General features: G+C 40.2%; 8 protein-coding genes across 8 annotated transcripts; all 8 read right to left on the bottom strand.

Annotated features, from left to right (window-relative positions):
• Nucleotides 1-24: 24 nt before the first annotated feature.
• On the bottom strand, nucleotides 25-2,979 carry LSM04_009651 (SNF2-related; the record flags this gene model as incomplete). The annotated part of the gene is made up of 1 exon (XM_067331659.1): nucleotides 25-2,979. One exon carries the CDS (start codon nucleotides 2,977-2,979, stop codon nucleotides 25-27), a length of 2,955 nt encoding a protein of 984 aa, XP_067193219.1.
• Nucleotides 2,980-3,656: 677 nt separating this feature from the next.
• Nucleotides 3,657-4,859, bottom strand: LSM04_006931 (PPM-type phosphatase domain; the record flags this gene model as incomplete). Its single annotated transcript, XM_067331660.1, has 1 exon — nucleotides 3,657-4,859. The coding sequence occupies one exon, from the start codon at nucleotides 4,857-4,859 to the stop codon at nucleotides 3,657-3,659; it is 1,203 nt and encodes a 400-aa protein (XP_067193157.1).
• A 377-nt stretch (nucleotides 4,860-5,236) lies between these two features.
• LSM04_008565 (Flavoprotein pyridine nucleotide cytochrome reductase-like) lies at nucleotides 5,237-6,637 on the bottom strand (the record flags this gene model as incomplete). The annotated part of the gene is made up of 1 exon (XM_067331661.1): nucleotides 5,237-6,637. The coding sequence occupies one exon, from the start codon at nucleotides 6,635-6,637 to the stop codon at nucleotides 5,237-5,239; it is 1,401 nt and encodes a 466-aa protein (XP_067193187.1).
• A 289-nt stretch (nucleotides 6,638-6,926) lies between these two features.
• Nucleotides 6,927-9,614, bottom strand: LSM04_009310 (Elongation factor EFG; the record flags this gene model as incomplete). The annotated part of the gene is made up of 1 exon (XM_067331662.1): nucleotides 6,927-9,614. One exon carries the CDS (start codon nucleotides 9,612-9,614, stop codon nucleotides 6,927-6,929), a length of 2,688 nt encoding a protein of 895 aa, XP_067193214.1.
• A 644-nt stretch (nucleotides 9,615-10,258) lies between these two features.
• LSM04_005152 (uncharacterized protein) lies at nucleotides 10,259-10,729 on the bottom strand (the record flags this gene model as incomplete). Its single annotated transcript, XM_067331663.1, has 1 exon — nucleotides 10,259-10,729. One exon carries the CDS (start codon nucleotides 10,727-10,729, stop codon nucleotides 10,259-10,261), a length of 471 nt encoding a protein of 156 aa, XP_067193106.1.
• A 485-nt stretch (nucleotides 10,730-11,214) lies between these two features.
• Nucleotides 11,215-11,955, bottom strand: LSM04_004165 (mRNA triphosphatase Cet1-like; the record flags this gene model as incomplete). The annotated part of the gene is made up of 1 exon (XM_067331664.1): nucleotides 11,215-11,955. The coding sequence occupies one exon, from the start codon at nucleotides 11,953-11,955 to the stop codon at nucleotides 11,215-11,217; it is 741 nt and encodes a 246-aa protein (XP_067193076.1).
• A 406-nt stretch (nucleotides 11,956-12,361) lies between these two features.
• Nucleotides 12,362-13,417, bottom strand: LSM04_008227 (uncharacterized protein; the record flags this gene model as incomplete). The annotated part of the gene is made up of 1 exon (XM_067331665.1): nucleotides 12,362-13,417. One exon carries the CDS (start codon nucleotides 13,415-13,417, stop codon nucleotides 12,362-12,364), a length of 1,056 nt encoding a protein of 351 aa, XP_067193177.1.
• Nucleotides 13,418-13,819: 402 nt separating this feature from the next.
• Nucleotides 13,820-15,604, bottom strand: LSM04_005969 (KIF-1 binding protein; the record flags this gene model as incomplete). Its single annotated transcript, XM_067331666.1, has 1 exon — nucleotides 13,820-15,604. One exon carries the CDS (start codon nucleotides 15,602-15,604, stop codon nucleotides 13,820-13,822), a length of 1,785 nt encoding a protein of 594 aa, XP_067193131.1.
• Between the last annotated feature and the right edge of the window lie 294 nt (nucleotides 15,605-15,898).

Below are 15,898 nucleotides of genomic sequence, written 5' to 3' on the forward strand. Positions count from 1 at the left end.
TTGGGGCTTTTTTTTCCCTCTGTTTTATATAAGAGTAACCTCCACTTCTTCAACACTCTCATCAACACCACCTTCGCCATCATCATCATCAATAATATGATGATGATGATTGTTATTAGTATTATGATTATCATTATTTTGATTATGGTTATTATCATTACCAATGCTACTTACCGCGTCCTCATCCATATCACTTTCTGATGAGGAAGAAGAAGATGATGACAGTACTCCACAGCAGCGGAGGCATGTGAGGTAATACACAGACTGCCGCACCTCCATTCCCTCCAATTCCATACCGGGATACACACGGCGAATGTGCACAAACTGTGTTTTGCTCTCGTCCAGATCGAAATAGCGTGGATCGAGACAATCAAAGCAAAACGAGAGTGGACACTCTGCGCACATAAATATAGCACCATCCACCGCCTGTGCCTTCCCACATGAACTGCAGTTATGACGAGAGCAAGTCCAGTGACGCTGCGCACTCACACCCAACTGCAGTTTCCGTTCACCAATGCAATCCGCATGATATGCCTTGGGACACACAGAGCAGTGATATAACGGTTCCAGCGGCCGCATGATTTCTCCACATACAAAACATTTGTGGGTAACACCAACAGTTTGTCTCCCGCTTCGATTCTCTATTTTTCTTGTAAATACTTTGGGTAATCCTTCGGCCTGTACGTGTAGTAAATCCTCCACCATGGCATCTTCTGCTGCGGTATCTGCATCAACGTCAATATCAATTATTTTATTATGCTTCGTTTCTTCCGTAGAATCCGTCTCATTGTTATGGTTATTCTCACTTTTATTAAGGATATTGGTATTTGTAGTAGTACTAGTAGTATTATCAACTTCAAAGAGCTGACGAATTCGATCAGCGGAGAGAGACATACCAGAGGAGTCATCACCTTTACAACTACCACCTTCCACAATAAAATCACCCAGTGATGCCTTACGTAAAGCCACATTAAGAATTCTTTCCTCCATTGTATTACAAAGACAGAGTCTATACACACGAACAACACGAGTTTGTCCAATGCGGTGAGCACGATCTGCGGCTTGACGGTCAATTTGCGGATTATAGTGTGAATCAAAAAGAATGACAGTATCAGCTCCTGTGAGTGTTACACCAACACCACCAGCTGTAGTTGTGAGGAGAAATAAAAAACAATCAGATCCTGGAGCATTAAAACGGGTCATAGACAATTCACGTTCTACACGTTGTGTATTACCATCTAAACGTTCGAAACTGTAACCCCGTAAAACACATAATGCCTGTAAAAGATCCAAAATAGAAGTAAAATTGGAGAATATAAGACAACGGTGACCAGCTTCTTTAAACTCTTTTAACATACGATCTAATTCTATCATTTTTGCACTTGGAGTAATAATAGAGAATTCATTTAATGTAACACCTGCAGCCATCATACGTTCTTCCCATCCTGAACATCCCGAATTTCGACCTTCAGCCGCTAAGAGACGTAGCGCTAAAGGATGATTACAAACAATACGTTGATGTGTTAAATGAAGTTGAAGAGATGTACCGCTGGTTTCACCCTCACTCAAAACTTTTTCTGTCATTCGAGTAAGTAATCGTTGTTGAACACCAGTAGGTTTAATCATAATAGTAGGTTCATCTACACGTGGTGGAATGCCTAACTCAATACTTACTTTTGTTCGACGTAACATAATATGTTGCAACAATCTTGCAGAGTTTTCAGCTGCTTCAACAGGACTATCATCATTGCAATCATACCGGGTACAGAATGAAGGATACAGAAAACTCAATAAACTCCAAACTTCACCAACATTGTTATGAACAGGGGTACCTGTTACGGCGATACGAAAACACGCTTTAAGTTTTCGTGCCACAGAAGAAATCATTGTACTTCCCCCTTTTAAGACGTGAGCCTCATCTACAATTGCAACTACCCACGCTCGTTTGCGAAAAAACCCACGATCTTGATTAAGCACAGATGGAGTCGTAACATATACACAATGACGATTTACTCGTGCACTACGTAGTGCGGTTCGTCCTTTTCGTTCTCCATGATATTTTACCACACGTAGTGTTGGAGACCAACGAGCAAGTTCTCTTGTCCAACTTGTAAGGGTTGAAAGGGGTGAGACGATTAAGTGTGGTCCATCAATACCGTGTTCTGTCTGTAAGAGGTTAAGAAATGAAGCAATCTGTGCTGTCTTTCCAAGACCCATATCATCAGCCAAAATACATGGCATTCCACTGTGAAATTTATTTAACATAAATTGAACACCTGTAAGTTGATAGGAACGTAAAGTGTAACCACCAGAAGTAGATGTTTTCTCAACTGTCACATCTGATGCTGGAAGGAACTGTACCTCTTGATTATAATTTTCAATACGATCAATTGCCCTATCAGTGAAAAAAGGTTCAAATACAGCTAAGAGTTCTGCATTTTTCTTTAATTCCCATTTAAATTGTGCTTCAAAACGTTCTGATAGTTCCTCCAGTACCGTGTTAGACCGTGTTGTCCATGGAAGATCTTTAAGTGCCACTGCCCGGTTAGAAGGATCGACTGTTTGAACGGCTTCTCCCAATAATGGACTCTCAATTACACTTTTTCTCATTTCTTCTTCTCCTTCTTTTGTTGTTGTCGTTGATACCTTTTCAGGTCTTATAAACACTTTATTCGTGTCACCCAATAAGAGGCGAAGTTCTTCTTCTTCCTCCTCTCCATCATCTGGTAAAAGAACCACCTTTACAGAACTTGAAGAAGAGGGAATAGTGGTAAACGAATTTTTTCCACGCGTAAACTCCGCCGCGTTGGATGCGGCAGCGGAAACAGAAGCCGCATCCGTTGTAGAAGAGGTTCGTGTTTCTGTTAATGGAATTGGCAATAGTGATATGTCTTCCTCCTCACGAGATCGCTTAAGACCTGTGGTGGTATTAACCACCTTCTTTCCGAGAAAGGTCGCAAATGGATTGTTTAAATTCATTTGCATGTTATCCCTTTTTAAGCATAAACACAGATAAACAAGCCCCCCCAGAAAGAAAAGAAAAGAAGAGAAGAGAAAAGAAGAGAATAGTAACTAAAAATGTTTCATAGAGGAAATAGTAACAGGGATATATATATATATATATATATATATATTTGAATGAAAAGGATTTGTACACGAAAGGTATACACAAAACCTATCATGGATACACTACACACACACAAAAGTACAAACACGCATATACAAAAATCCCCTCCTCTTTTTTTTGTTCTTTCTCTCTATGTTTCTCATCCACGTAATTCTCTGCCTTTGAAATGAATATTGATACACTTGGTGTTTTTCTCATCTCTTGTACGCCTTTTTTTTCCCATTAAATCATCATTCATGTATTCCCAATCGAATCCCTCATTTCATTCCATTCACCACCTGAAAACTCCCACACACCGCGTTCGTCACTCTCGCTTCCTACTTTTTTCTTTCCTTTCATTGCATGTCCTTATTTTTCTCTTTCGTTTTTCTTTTGTTTTTCCTCTTCCCTCACCCTTTTCATGTCTACACAACAACAAAAACAACAACAACAACACCATGGCACGGTGTTACCTCGCCCATATTCCAACATACCCGCAAAACAAACACACACATACACATAGCTACTTCCCATCCCTTTTTATTTTTATTTACCACAGGTTACTGGCATTAAGTTCTTCGCGAGTTGTAACGCGGCTCAAAACAACTGTAATATCATCTGCTTTTCCTCCTTTTGCGTCTTTGGCTCCAAACTTGCGCAGCATTGATGCCCACGGTGTGTGTGCCTCTGGATCAATAGACACTTTATACGCATCCTGCACTATCCGCTGTGCCACACGCTGTGGATCAATGTATGCGACCTTTTCATCGGCGAAGAAGGCGCTGAGGAAGAATCCAACCAGTGGAATACGTTCAATAGCACTTCCGCTAACACTGCCGATCCATCCTGCGTCGGAGGCGAGTGTTGTGTTGAAGCGGTTATCAAATAAACCGTCTGTTGCGGTGATAACAACATCGCCTTTTCGCACAGGAATAGTTTCACGAGTGGCATCTTCCACCGTATCTGCAAAGGCACGCCCCCGCAGCCGCGGTGGCAGCAGTGCGAGTTGAAACGGTGCGTTAAAGCCGTGCACCTTCTCATGTACGCGGTGCAGGACTTGGCGATCACGCACCACCAACACCCCACTGTCGCCCACATTCGCCACATCCAACAATGCCTCATCCTTCGGATTAATAATAATATTACTATTGCTGCTTATGCTGCTGCTGCTCTTGTTACTACTATTATTGCTGCTGCTATTGTTATTGCTATCGCTATTACTATTATTGTTAGGAGTGATATCGCTGCGGAGTGTCACGACACACGCCGTACTGCTGCCGGCCTTCACCCGCCCGTCATTCACAACCTTGTCAAAGGCCGACTGCAGAATAACTTCCGGGTTTAGTTCCGTGCGGTGTGTTTCAGAGAAGAGTTTCGCATTCTCCATCAGTGAGTTGGCAAATAGTGATGGATCGACGCCCTCATCCCGCCAGCCACCCACACCATCGGCCACTCCAATCACTTTGTAAGTGTTGGACACAAAGAAACTGTCCTCACCGCAGTCCAATTCAATGAAACTCGCCCGCTTCCGCCACGCCACCGACTGCCGCCGCTTACGCTCCTCCACATCACTACGATAGTTCGCCGCGGGTGTGGGTTTCGCCTTGCAGAAGGCCCACGTCTGCAGCACAAGTTCCTCCGCGTTCTTCTCATCTTCGGGGACTTCCTCCGGTGGAACTCCCCACGAATTCGTGTCGTTCTCCGCCACCCTTCGCATTTGCGGCGTTGCGAGTGTACTTTGTCGTCCTCCCATTGCCGTCTGCGCAAAGTGAAGGAGTACAGAAGTAGAAATTAAAAATAAAAAAAACCGACGAACAACAATAACAAGACCTCTCAATTATGTATAATAGAAAGAAGAAAGAGGGTTGAGGGAACAAGAAAGTAAAGAAAAAAAAAAAAACAGTAATAAGTGTGGCTATTGATAAATCACGTAATACACAACAATAAAAAGGAAGATAAATAAAACATACAGAATTATGTAGGAAAAGAAACCATCCGCATTTACAGAAAAATATTATATATATATATATATATATATATATGCGTAATTCACTCCAAAAGAACAAAAAAAAAAAAAGAACCAAAACGATGAAAAATACAAAATGCTCAACACCCTGTATCACTCTCCCCCTAAGCCGCACCACCACCATTATCACCACTACCATCATCATTCTCGTCTGTCAACACATCTGACTCCAAGACGCCCAGTGAGAGAAGTGCAAGTTTTCCCGTACGGACGAACATCGATGGACCACTAACAAAAACCAAAACGGGTGATGTACTTACAAATTCACCGACAAATTTCTGTATATCCTCCATAGTTGGCCGTTGTCCACATGTCGTAATTGCACAAAGTGACTCATCCATCACAGTATTGGAGTTCTGTTTAGTGAGATAGCAATTAAAGCGGTACGTAAAATATGCTTCTTTAGTGTGATGCCATTTTATATACTTTTCAAGCCCCACAACCGAAGACAATGTTCTGTCTACATGAAAGTGGAGAACATGAAATTTTGGTACATTCTTTTCTGGTTTTTCTTCAAAGTAACGGCAAAGTGAAGCATATGATGGTGTAATACCAATACCAGCAGAAAGTACTACAACACGTCCTTCTACTTCACGCAATCGACTCATGTGATGTGTAAAAGTGAAATTTCCACCAACACGAATAATTGTAAACTTTTGATGTAAAGCGTTATTAAGCATCCATATACTCCCTCCACGACTCTCACGGGCAGCTTTAATAATAAGGCTAAAAAGACAACCTTCCTTGTTTGTCTCAATAACAGTCCATCGTCGCACAAATGGCTTACCGTAGGGATCTAAAAAAGGTAATTTCAAATCAACAAATTGGCCTGGAATCAATTGAGTCTCAAGTTCTCCTTGACAAATATTGAAGTAAAACTTTTTTGTAGAATCACAGATATGTTCCACCCTTACACACTGTAAAATTTGTTTTTCTGAAAAACCAGACAAACGGGTTTTATTCCGAGCTCCTATTTCTGCAAAAACTTGCTCACTACGTAAACCACTATGAATTTTCTTCATAGTACCACAACCACTACAACTCATTGGCATCGACATTGCTTTCTCTTGGTTAGCAATAGCCATTTCAGCATACGTGTCACTCTCAACGCGTGGACCGATGGTATTTACTGTCACATATACTTCACCATTCTCAATTGTAACAATATGTGTGCGTTGTTTTCTCCCTTTAGAACGCAGTATTTGCGGAGCGTTTTTATCAGGGATTCCATTTGCCGACATCTGAAGTGCCCAATAAAGACCTTCTCCAGTGTCAAGGGTAATATGATACTGATGCCATGGACATACAATACATGGATGACCTCCCATGTCTTCAATATCTCCTTCTAGTAAAGGACCACCATGATGGTAACAAGCATTATCAAGCGCGAAGAACTGACCTCCGTATTGATATACCGCAATATTTCTATCACCAGACTTTACTAATTGGCGGCTCTTTTCCTTAAATGCTGAAACTGGACCCACGTGAACTCTCGCAGGGTCCATCAACACTAGTCTAGGAAAAATATAACCAAAAAAAGAAAAAAAAAAGAAAACAAGGGAAAGGAAGGGGGACAAAAAAGTGAGTAATATTAATAATAATATTTTTGATTTATTCCAATGATTAGGAGTGCGTATACGTTATCTTTTTTTTTGTCTTAGTTTCGCTTTGTTCTTCGCTTCTACTTTTTATTTGTGTTTTTAGCACTTGCTTTCTTTTTAAGAAAAAAAAAGAAAAAAATTGAGAATAACTGAGAATGTCTTTTTTTTCTTTTTTTATTATCATAGAAAAATATTACGCACCCTTAAGGGAAAACTTCTGTTTCTCAGCGCTCTCCACGACCCGCTCACGGTACAGTCCCTTACGACGTCGAATACGCTCAAGTAATTGTTCTGCAATATTCTTTGTTGCCAACTCCGTCCCATGTTCCTCAATTTCCTCCTTCGTCGTTGGTGTAAAGTATGGATCCGCCTCCACAATATTCCAGTGACTCATCTGTAATTGTGCCGTTGAGGCCCCTTGTGTCGCTACACGCAACTCATCCTGCAGCCCAAAAGCCTCCACGGCGGGGAGAAGACAACGAATGTAAAAGAGATCGCTTCCCTCGTTTGGCACCTCCTCAATGATTTCTGAGCGGCGCCGGCTGAGGGCGCTATAAATCTTCCCATGTGTAGATCCCGAGGAGTACACGGTACACTCATACACCGGCTCCACCAGACGTCGTGGGTGGAGTTCCATCGCCGTGCGACAGGCATCCCGCACACACGGCAGCACCATTCCCCCTGTTAATCCAGTGGAACTGTTGATAGAAAGATCTGTGATGATAAAGGCAATGTTGAACATCGGCTCCTGTGCCATCGGACCACTCTCTGCAGCCGCCTGAAAGCCAGCGGTGATGGAATCTTTCCAGGTATTAAACAGTTGTAACTTCTCCGCCGCCGGGTCATCTGTGCCAAAGTGAAGAAGAAGAATCGCACCAAGAAATCCAAGTTTTATTGGACCAGAGGCGATAATACCATGTTGCATTTCTGCAGTCCATCGTTTATTTTCAGCTAGAGTGGTTTCTACTTGACGACATATCTGAGAATTATTACCATGGTTTCTATTATCATCTTTAAGTATTTCAAATACTTCTGGTGGTAAAGAACGTGCGTAAAGGGTTATAGAGAAGGCACCATCCAATGCCGTAACTGTGTGCAGCTTCGGTTTTAAGCTAATGATGTTACTTCCACTAGAACCAGCGACTACAATAGTTTCTCGAAAAGAGACAAGAGGTTCTGATACCACAACCTCCACTCGAGCAAAGGTATCAACAAGATCTTTTATACAGCGCTCCAAGTGAACTTCTCCAGCTGTTCCGATAACATGTTCACCAGTAGGAAGTATGCTTACTTCCACCTGTGGATCTACCTTGTATAATAGTCTTAGCCCTTGTACCAGTTGAAATAGCTCCTTTGGATCTTTTGGAAAGACAGAAGCACGAACAATAGAAGTACTCGGAAGTACAAGTGGTTTAAATGGTGGAACACCTTCTAAACTAGACAAAGTGGCATACTTTGTGATGTAAGGTGTAAGTCCGCCAATACCACATATTGTCCCACTACACGCCTCTTCTGCCTCATCTAATCCTGTTCCTCGAAAGAGAAATACTTTACGTACCACGGCTTCTACAATTTTGTCATCACTCTGAACATAAACAGTTTTTCCAGGTTTAAGCCGTCCACTATAAACACGAGCAAATCCAATAAATGCATCATCACTACACCCTTCTTGACCTATGATTGTTCCAACGAGAAATTGGGTATCAATAAGCTTACACACATATACGATACATGGTGCATCAGCTGAAGGTGAACAATCCATCAGCGCCTTTTGTACAGAAGTTGGTGCTTCATCAAATTTAGGCATAAGAAACCGCAAACGACGCCGTTGCGCTTCCACAGGAGAATCCAATTTTTCACAAATTGTACTTAGAACACATTTAGCAATTGGAAGCCAAGAAGAAAGTAGAGCTTTTAATTTTCCTCTTTTTTCTCGACGAGGGTTATTCCATACTCGTTCTGGAACACCAAGCTTCGCAGCCATACGTAATTGTTGCTCTAAATTATCATCATCTTCAATAAAAGTTTTGTATAACTGCCAAATAGGTTCAAGCATTAACTGTACTGCTAAAGGATGTTGTCCTACTCGCAACGGGCTCATTTCGATTTTTTTCGTTTTACTATCTAGATAATAATCACCCCAAAGATACGTCTGAAGATTAGGAATACCCAATTTTTCTTCATATATCGAAGCAAAAAAAGAAGCGCTAAAAGCCCATCCATCATAACAACTACAAAATAGTACATTTCCCTTAGTAGGACAAAACCATACATCATCACTAGGATCACCACGTTCTTGACACATTACACAGTCATCTTCCTGTATTTTTAACTGATTAGCAAACCCAGCAAGGGTTGCATTACAGGTCTCTATAATAGAACGCATACGATAATATCCTTCTTCTGGTGAAAGTTGCTGAACAGCAATAAGAAGATCTACTTTATTGAGAATAAGACACATAGAGAGACCTTCTCGATACGCGTGTCGTAATATACTAGTTGTCTGTTGAGTTACACCATCCACAACATCAACAATAACAACCGCACCATCACACAGGCGCATCGCTGTAGATACTTCACATGAAAAATCAATATGCCCAGGTGAATCTACAAGATTCAAAAGATGCTCCACACCCTTGTATGTATGTCGAAGTGCAATAGAACTGGCTTTCATAGTAATACAACGCTCCTGTTCATCAGGACGGGAGTCCAACAATCGCACCTCACCCGCAAGCTGCGGTGAAAGGATGCCGTTACTGGCCACAAGATAGTCGCTGAGTGTTGTCTTGCCGTGATCGACATGTGCCACCATACAGAAATTACGGGTTCGCTCCGGCGTTTCACTGAGGCGCTGCAGATACGCAGTGGTCTCAAGACTCATTTTCGTTTATTTCCCTTGTCAGTATCTTATTTTTGAGTAATTCTCCGTGAAAGAGTGTATATATGTATATATAAATAAAAATATGCACGTGGAATTAAAAAAAAACTTTTCAACAAATAACAAAACCTACACCACTGAACCCTTGTTTTGGTTCCCTATCCTTTCTGCAGCTTCTATCTCAACAACCTCTATTGATCCCAAGACCCCAGAACATAAAGAGACATAATACACAAAGAAAAAGATAAAAAAAAAGGAAAAAAAAAGAAAGAAAATATGAGAAACAACAACAAACAAAGAAAAAAAAAGAAAATTTCAACTCAATAAAGCAATCCACTAGAATACATATATTCATTGTCAAAAATTTTTTTTTTAGCCCTCACTGGGCGGCAAACAGACCACAGCATGCTATATATATATATATATATATTTTTTTTTTTTTTTTTTTTTTTCTTATTTCTTTCCTTCCTTTTCTTTTCTGCAGCAACTTCCTTATCCGTACACAACCTTTGTACGTTTGTTCGTAAGTTGTGTCAATGAATTTGCCACTTCCTACTTCCTATGTGCTACTGCAATGAAACAAAACAAAACAAACACAAAACACAAACAGACTCAAATACCGAAAAACAAAACAACAAGACCGATGCCTAGAACAGTTCTGGCTTGGCCTTTGGCAACATGATCCAATGTCCATCAGGTCCGTGAAGTCCACTGAACGACTTCTCCTTTGGCATTAGGAAGTACAAGTAAATGAAGGCCACAAGGTAGCCCCAAACTTGGAAGTACTTCTTACGAGATTGAATCTCAATAAGTTCGGTTGTAGAAATATCCCATGGTTTCTTTGTGTGTCGTTGATAGTACTTTGCCTCCGGAGCCGGTAATTTTTCGATATTCACATCCATTGGCTGGAAATATGTCCACGAGAGGTATGTATCATAAATGGCAGTATTGGGCTCGTGGAAAGGAGAAGAAGAACGAATACCGCGATCATTCATTGGGAAGGCATTTTGAATATCACAAGTATTGTTGCACTCACCACCAGTGGAGAATGTGGGACCGTTGCCAACCAACGTCTTACGAGTGGCGGCCAAAGCGTATATGGGCGTTTTCCGCATCATTGCTACCGTGGAAAAGAGAAATAACGGTAAAAAATAAAAATAAGAAGTAAGAAGAGAAAATATAAAGAGCGAAATAGAAATATATAGAATAGTAAAAGGTGGAAGGAAAAATCTGTAGTCAAAGAATATGAAACAAAAAATAAAAAGAAAAATAAAACACTACAAGTATGAAAACATGTATATATGTATACACACATACATGAGCACAAGAACAAAACATGTATTATTTCTTAACGGTAACCCCCGTCTCTCAAACGTCTTAAACGAAAATCAAATAAAGAATCATAAATCAATAAAAAGTTTCATTGTAGATAATAATAATAATAATAATAATAATAATAATAATAATAATAATAATAATAATAATAATAATAATAATAATAATAATAATAATAATAATAATAATAATAATAATAGTAGCGAAAAAAATATACATGGGTTAAATTTAACCCTCATTTCGTTTTTTTTTCTTTCACGATGCATCGTTACGAGTTCCCCTCACTAGAGTTGTTTAACAGAACTGACAGTGTGAGCGCTTTTCTGAGAAGTTCCATCACCCATGACTCAGTTATTTGTGTTTCAGGTTCTCTGAACACTCCCTCGATTTCCACTTCATACGAAGTAGCTCCATCGCTCTCCACTACACGTGTCATATCATAGCGAAATAAACCATCTACAACACTCGTTCGCTCCTTAAGGCGAGTGTAACCCACTTCTGGGGCAGTACCAGAATCGGGCAAACTACCAGATGTCTCTGTTGAAACAGAGAAGCGAATATTATAAGGAGCGAAAGGTACCAGAATATCACTTACAAATACGCGATTCTTCTTTAGACGGCTTATACAGCGTGTGGGCTCGTTATCCGTTTCTGCTGTGTAGGTGTAGCGCCAACCATGCGCAACGACATCGCGGGTTGTGGAGTGCGTAATGTTTTCATTAATTGCTTTGGAGAGACAATATGCCTTAAGGCGTTCGTAGTGATCCGGAGATACACCAGGCTTTACCTTTGCCTCAACAAAACGCAATCCGTCATTCTCAACGCTATTACCTTTTGGAGAGGTATCGTTACATGCAGTAAATCGGCATAGACGCACTTCAACTTCTAAAGAAGACCCTGATCGACGTTTTACTAAACGTTGTAAGAGTTTTTTAGCCACTACTTTCAGGTCATCCGCGTGGGAAGCGAGTATCGCATCTAGTGATTCCTCTTTTTGAGTTCCTAACATTACTTTATTGCCTTTATTTTCTTATTTTATTTTTTGCGTTCCTTGTTGTTAGTAATTATTGAAAAAAAAGGCAAGGTGTTTGGAGGGATAATAACAAGAGCAACATCAGAAGCACAATTGCACACTCATTTAGTTAAACAATCCTCTCTACTACTATTACTAGACTTATTTGTTCTCTGGATTCATTTTCACATTACAATTAGCTGTTGTCACCGGCAGCGCCATATTTTCTTTCGTTTTCTTGGTTTAACCAAACGAAAGGAATACATAAATAAATAAATAAATAAATAAATAAACCAAAGGTTTTTATTTATTTATTTACCTTATTCAAATTCAAAATGTACAATTCTGAAACAACAACCACAAATACTACTAATATTACTCCTTTACAAAGGGATATTCACTTTCAAGACGTTCGGGATCGCTTGCGCCGCAAGAGGGGACATTCCGCACGTGAGTGTCCAGCATCATTGCAGTAACTACAGTGTGCATATGATGTTGCGTGGGCACGTCCTCGATAACTGATACTACTACCTTGCATAGACTCTGTAATTCTCTCTGCATTTTGCATTTCCCGAATTTCCCGCACTTGTTCTTCTTTCTCCCGTTGTTTTTCTTCCGCCGTCTTCTTAAGATCCGCCACCACCTGCTCTACTTCTGCAATGAGCGATTTCGCCTCATTGTGGGTAGGATCTAATTCTAAACACCGCCGCAGTGCAGTGTATGCCTCATTAGGATGTTTTAATTGATGTTGTGCGTGTCCTATGCGGAAAAACGCCCTAGCATACATGGGATGTACTTCTGCCGCCTTCATTCCATCTTCTAAAGACTCCGCGTAACGTGCTAGACGACTATAGGCTGCACTTCGGTTACATAGTAAAACGGCTAGGTCAGATAATTTATTTGCCCCGTTGTTATTGTTATCGTTGGTCTCAGTAGCGCAGCGTTTATGGAGTTCAATCGCCTTTGAGAAATGTCGCACAGCGCTTAAGTATTCCCCTTTCGTCATCGCCTCTTTTCCCTGTTCAATTCCTTTACGATAATAATATGCATCCTTTGTCTCCTGTGAGGCGATACCCCTTCCATCTCGTATGAGTAGCAAAACAGCCTGATATTGTTGTAAATAGAATGCATTGCTGGGATCTAATTCATTAGCCCGCTTGTAGTGTTGTGCAGCCTCCTCGTAGTGTTTTAATCCATGATATGCTGTGGCCAATCGTCCATGCACTTTACTGTTCGTCTCATCCAACTCTAGTGCCTTCTTTGCGGCGCCAAGGGCGTCTTTGTACTGTTCCCGTGCGGCATAACAGGCACTTAGATTGGAGTATGCCCGCACCTTTTCGTTTATTGTGGCCAAGTCATGGGCGACAATTGTTGTGTAGATGCCAATAGCATCCACGTGGTTTCGTTCCCGTACAAGAGATGCTGCTTTGGTGAAATCCTCTTCAAAACCGCCAGTCATCTCAATTTACTTCACACCTTTAAAAAAAAATATATATATATTAGAGAGAGAGAGAGAGAGAGAGAGAAAAAAAAAAAAGGCATCGAAAAGTGAAACAAAGAAAACGCTAATGAAAGAATGGATTTGGGTGTATATTTCAATACATTTTTTCTTTTGTTTTCGTTTCCCGTTCTTTTGTCCCCGCTCTTTTTCTCCCCGCCTCTCTTCCTATGCTTATTTGTGGGTATTGGTGTGTCTATACATGCCTGCATAGAGATTTGTTGACCCAACATTAACACGTAAATAAATAGAAAAAAAAAATGTTAATGGCAATAAAATCGTTGTTCCAACATTAATCACAACACTAATGAGAACAAGAGTAAAAGGTTCTCCTAGAACCCTCTCCTTTCATCTTGTGTAGAATCATACAGATCGGTGAAACGCCTGCCACAAATCTCTTTGCTTCATTGGTAAGAGAGTTACCATTTCACGGCATAATTTTACTTCCACATCTGCCTTTTCCCCCATGGGATTATGTGATGCAAAATTAATAACCTCTTGATACATTTTGATGGTAAGTCCAATGTTATCATATTCCTCTTTTGGACGTTTAAAATAACGTTTTGCCTGTAATTGTGCCAATCGCATTAAGGCTCTGAAGAAAGGTAGTCTAGACTCCTCCTCCAGGATTTCAGGAACTTGACCAGTTTTGGTATCTTTCCATGTGTTACAAAAACGTTCATAAAAGGATTGTGTCTTGTCAGTAATAGCGTTTATTTTTTTGTCAGAGAGTGGTTTTTCATCCTCAGTTGGATTTTCCTTCTGTTGAATACGTAGTTCTAATATTTCATCATATATACTTCCCAAATCAAAAAGTAACTGTCGAATTAATGTAGGATAGGCATTAAAATTAAGATCACCTGGAAATGGTTCAATAAGTGCAGCACGGCGCTGATGCATGGCGATGATGCGATCACGATTTTCTTCAAATAGAATAAGTGCCGCATATAATCTTGTAATATCTCTAACGATCTCAATATGATCAGTACAACTTCCATCATACAAGTAGTACTTAAGAGCTTCATTAAACCATTTATTACCTTCTTTAAAACATTCACGGGCATCTTCACAGGTTTCAATGGCCGGAAGAGGTTCAGGTGGTGGAATATCAAGAGGAAAATTTACCCACCATGCTTCAAATTCATCCGGTAAAGGTCCAGGTGGTGCACATTGTTGACGAACTTCAGCGTAATGATTTAATCGATGTAAATGGAACTTTCCATATGCCCATGCCACAATTCCTAATGTTTCCTCATTTGCTTTTTCCTTAGGCATCATATATTCTCCAGCACGGAGACAATGGAGGGCTTTTCCATAATCAAAGTGACTGCTATAAAATGCACTAAGATGCAAAGCATTAGTTGCCCAATCCTTCTTTGAGAATTCCACCTTGTTAAGCAGCTGATGGTACATGGTATGGTGACAGTAGCGTGAAGCCAATGTTGGCACTTGACAAGCTGTATAAACTTGCGCTAGAAAAAAAAGCGTTGAAGTAAACGCGGTATCCATTTCAAACCGAAGGGTATAAGCCTCCAGTACATCCGGAGGGATATTGGCTCGATCAAGGGTACCATTATCTAGTACAGGAACTTCTTCCATAACACAACTTCCAGGACGTGATCGAAACCAGTCATTCCAAGACTTGTATGCCTTCTCTGCTACCTGTAAAACCTGCTTTGCATCGTTTATACGTAATTCTGCATCACGATTACAAAGATATATTCCCAATGCATTGTGAACACGCATAAATTCAGTAACAAAGGCATATTCATGTGTAGCATCTACATAGGGTGCTTCATTCTTTAGAATCTCTTCCAATGGGTATGCCTCAACATTTGCAACATTTTCCAGAAGTTCTTTCTTGGCACCTGAAAGCGTCATAGTATAGGCTTTACGCAACTCAATCACACCGTTACTTTCTTCATCAGTCTCTAGCATATTCAATCCAATGAAGATAGTACACCGACACAGTTGACTTAATGCTATTAAGGAAGCATCATTATTGTAGGCGTTGGTTACAGATTCTCGTAATGCCTCCATTTGGTCTCTAGCTGTAAATTTGGGCTCGAGAACATTCTGTCTTGGGCCCTCTGTATTACTCAGAGTTACAATGTCCTCAAAGGATAAAATAAATGCCTTGGGGTCCATCAGATATATATATATATAATCTGCTTTTTTTTCTTTACTTTTATAAAAATCCTTTCTTTGTTTTTTTTTTTGCTTACGCCTGGACCAAAAAACAACAACCACACATAAAAATCAAAAAGGAAACAGGAAAAGAAAGAACAAACATATAAAAAAGACACATAACCATTTTTATTTACATTTCCCTTTATCAACTTTGCCTTGTTCACGTTTGGTATGTTTTAAGATAACAAAAAAAAAAAACAACAACAACAGCTTAAGAAGAATCCATATTCATCGTGATAACGAACTCTTTTA

The sequence above is a fragment of the Trypanosoma melophagium genome (assembly GCF_022059095.1).
Source record: "Trypanosoma melophagium isolate St. Kilda chromosome Unknown ctg18segment0, whole genome shotgun sequence".
NCBI classification, from domain to species: Eukaryota; Euglenozoa; class Kinetoplastea; order Trypanosomatida; family Trypanosomatidae; genus Trypanosoma; species Trypanosoma melophagium.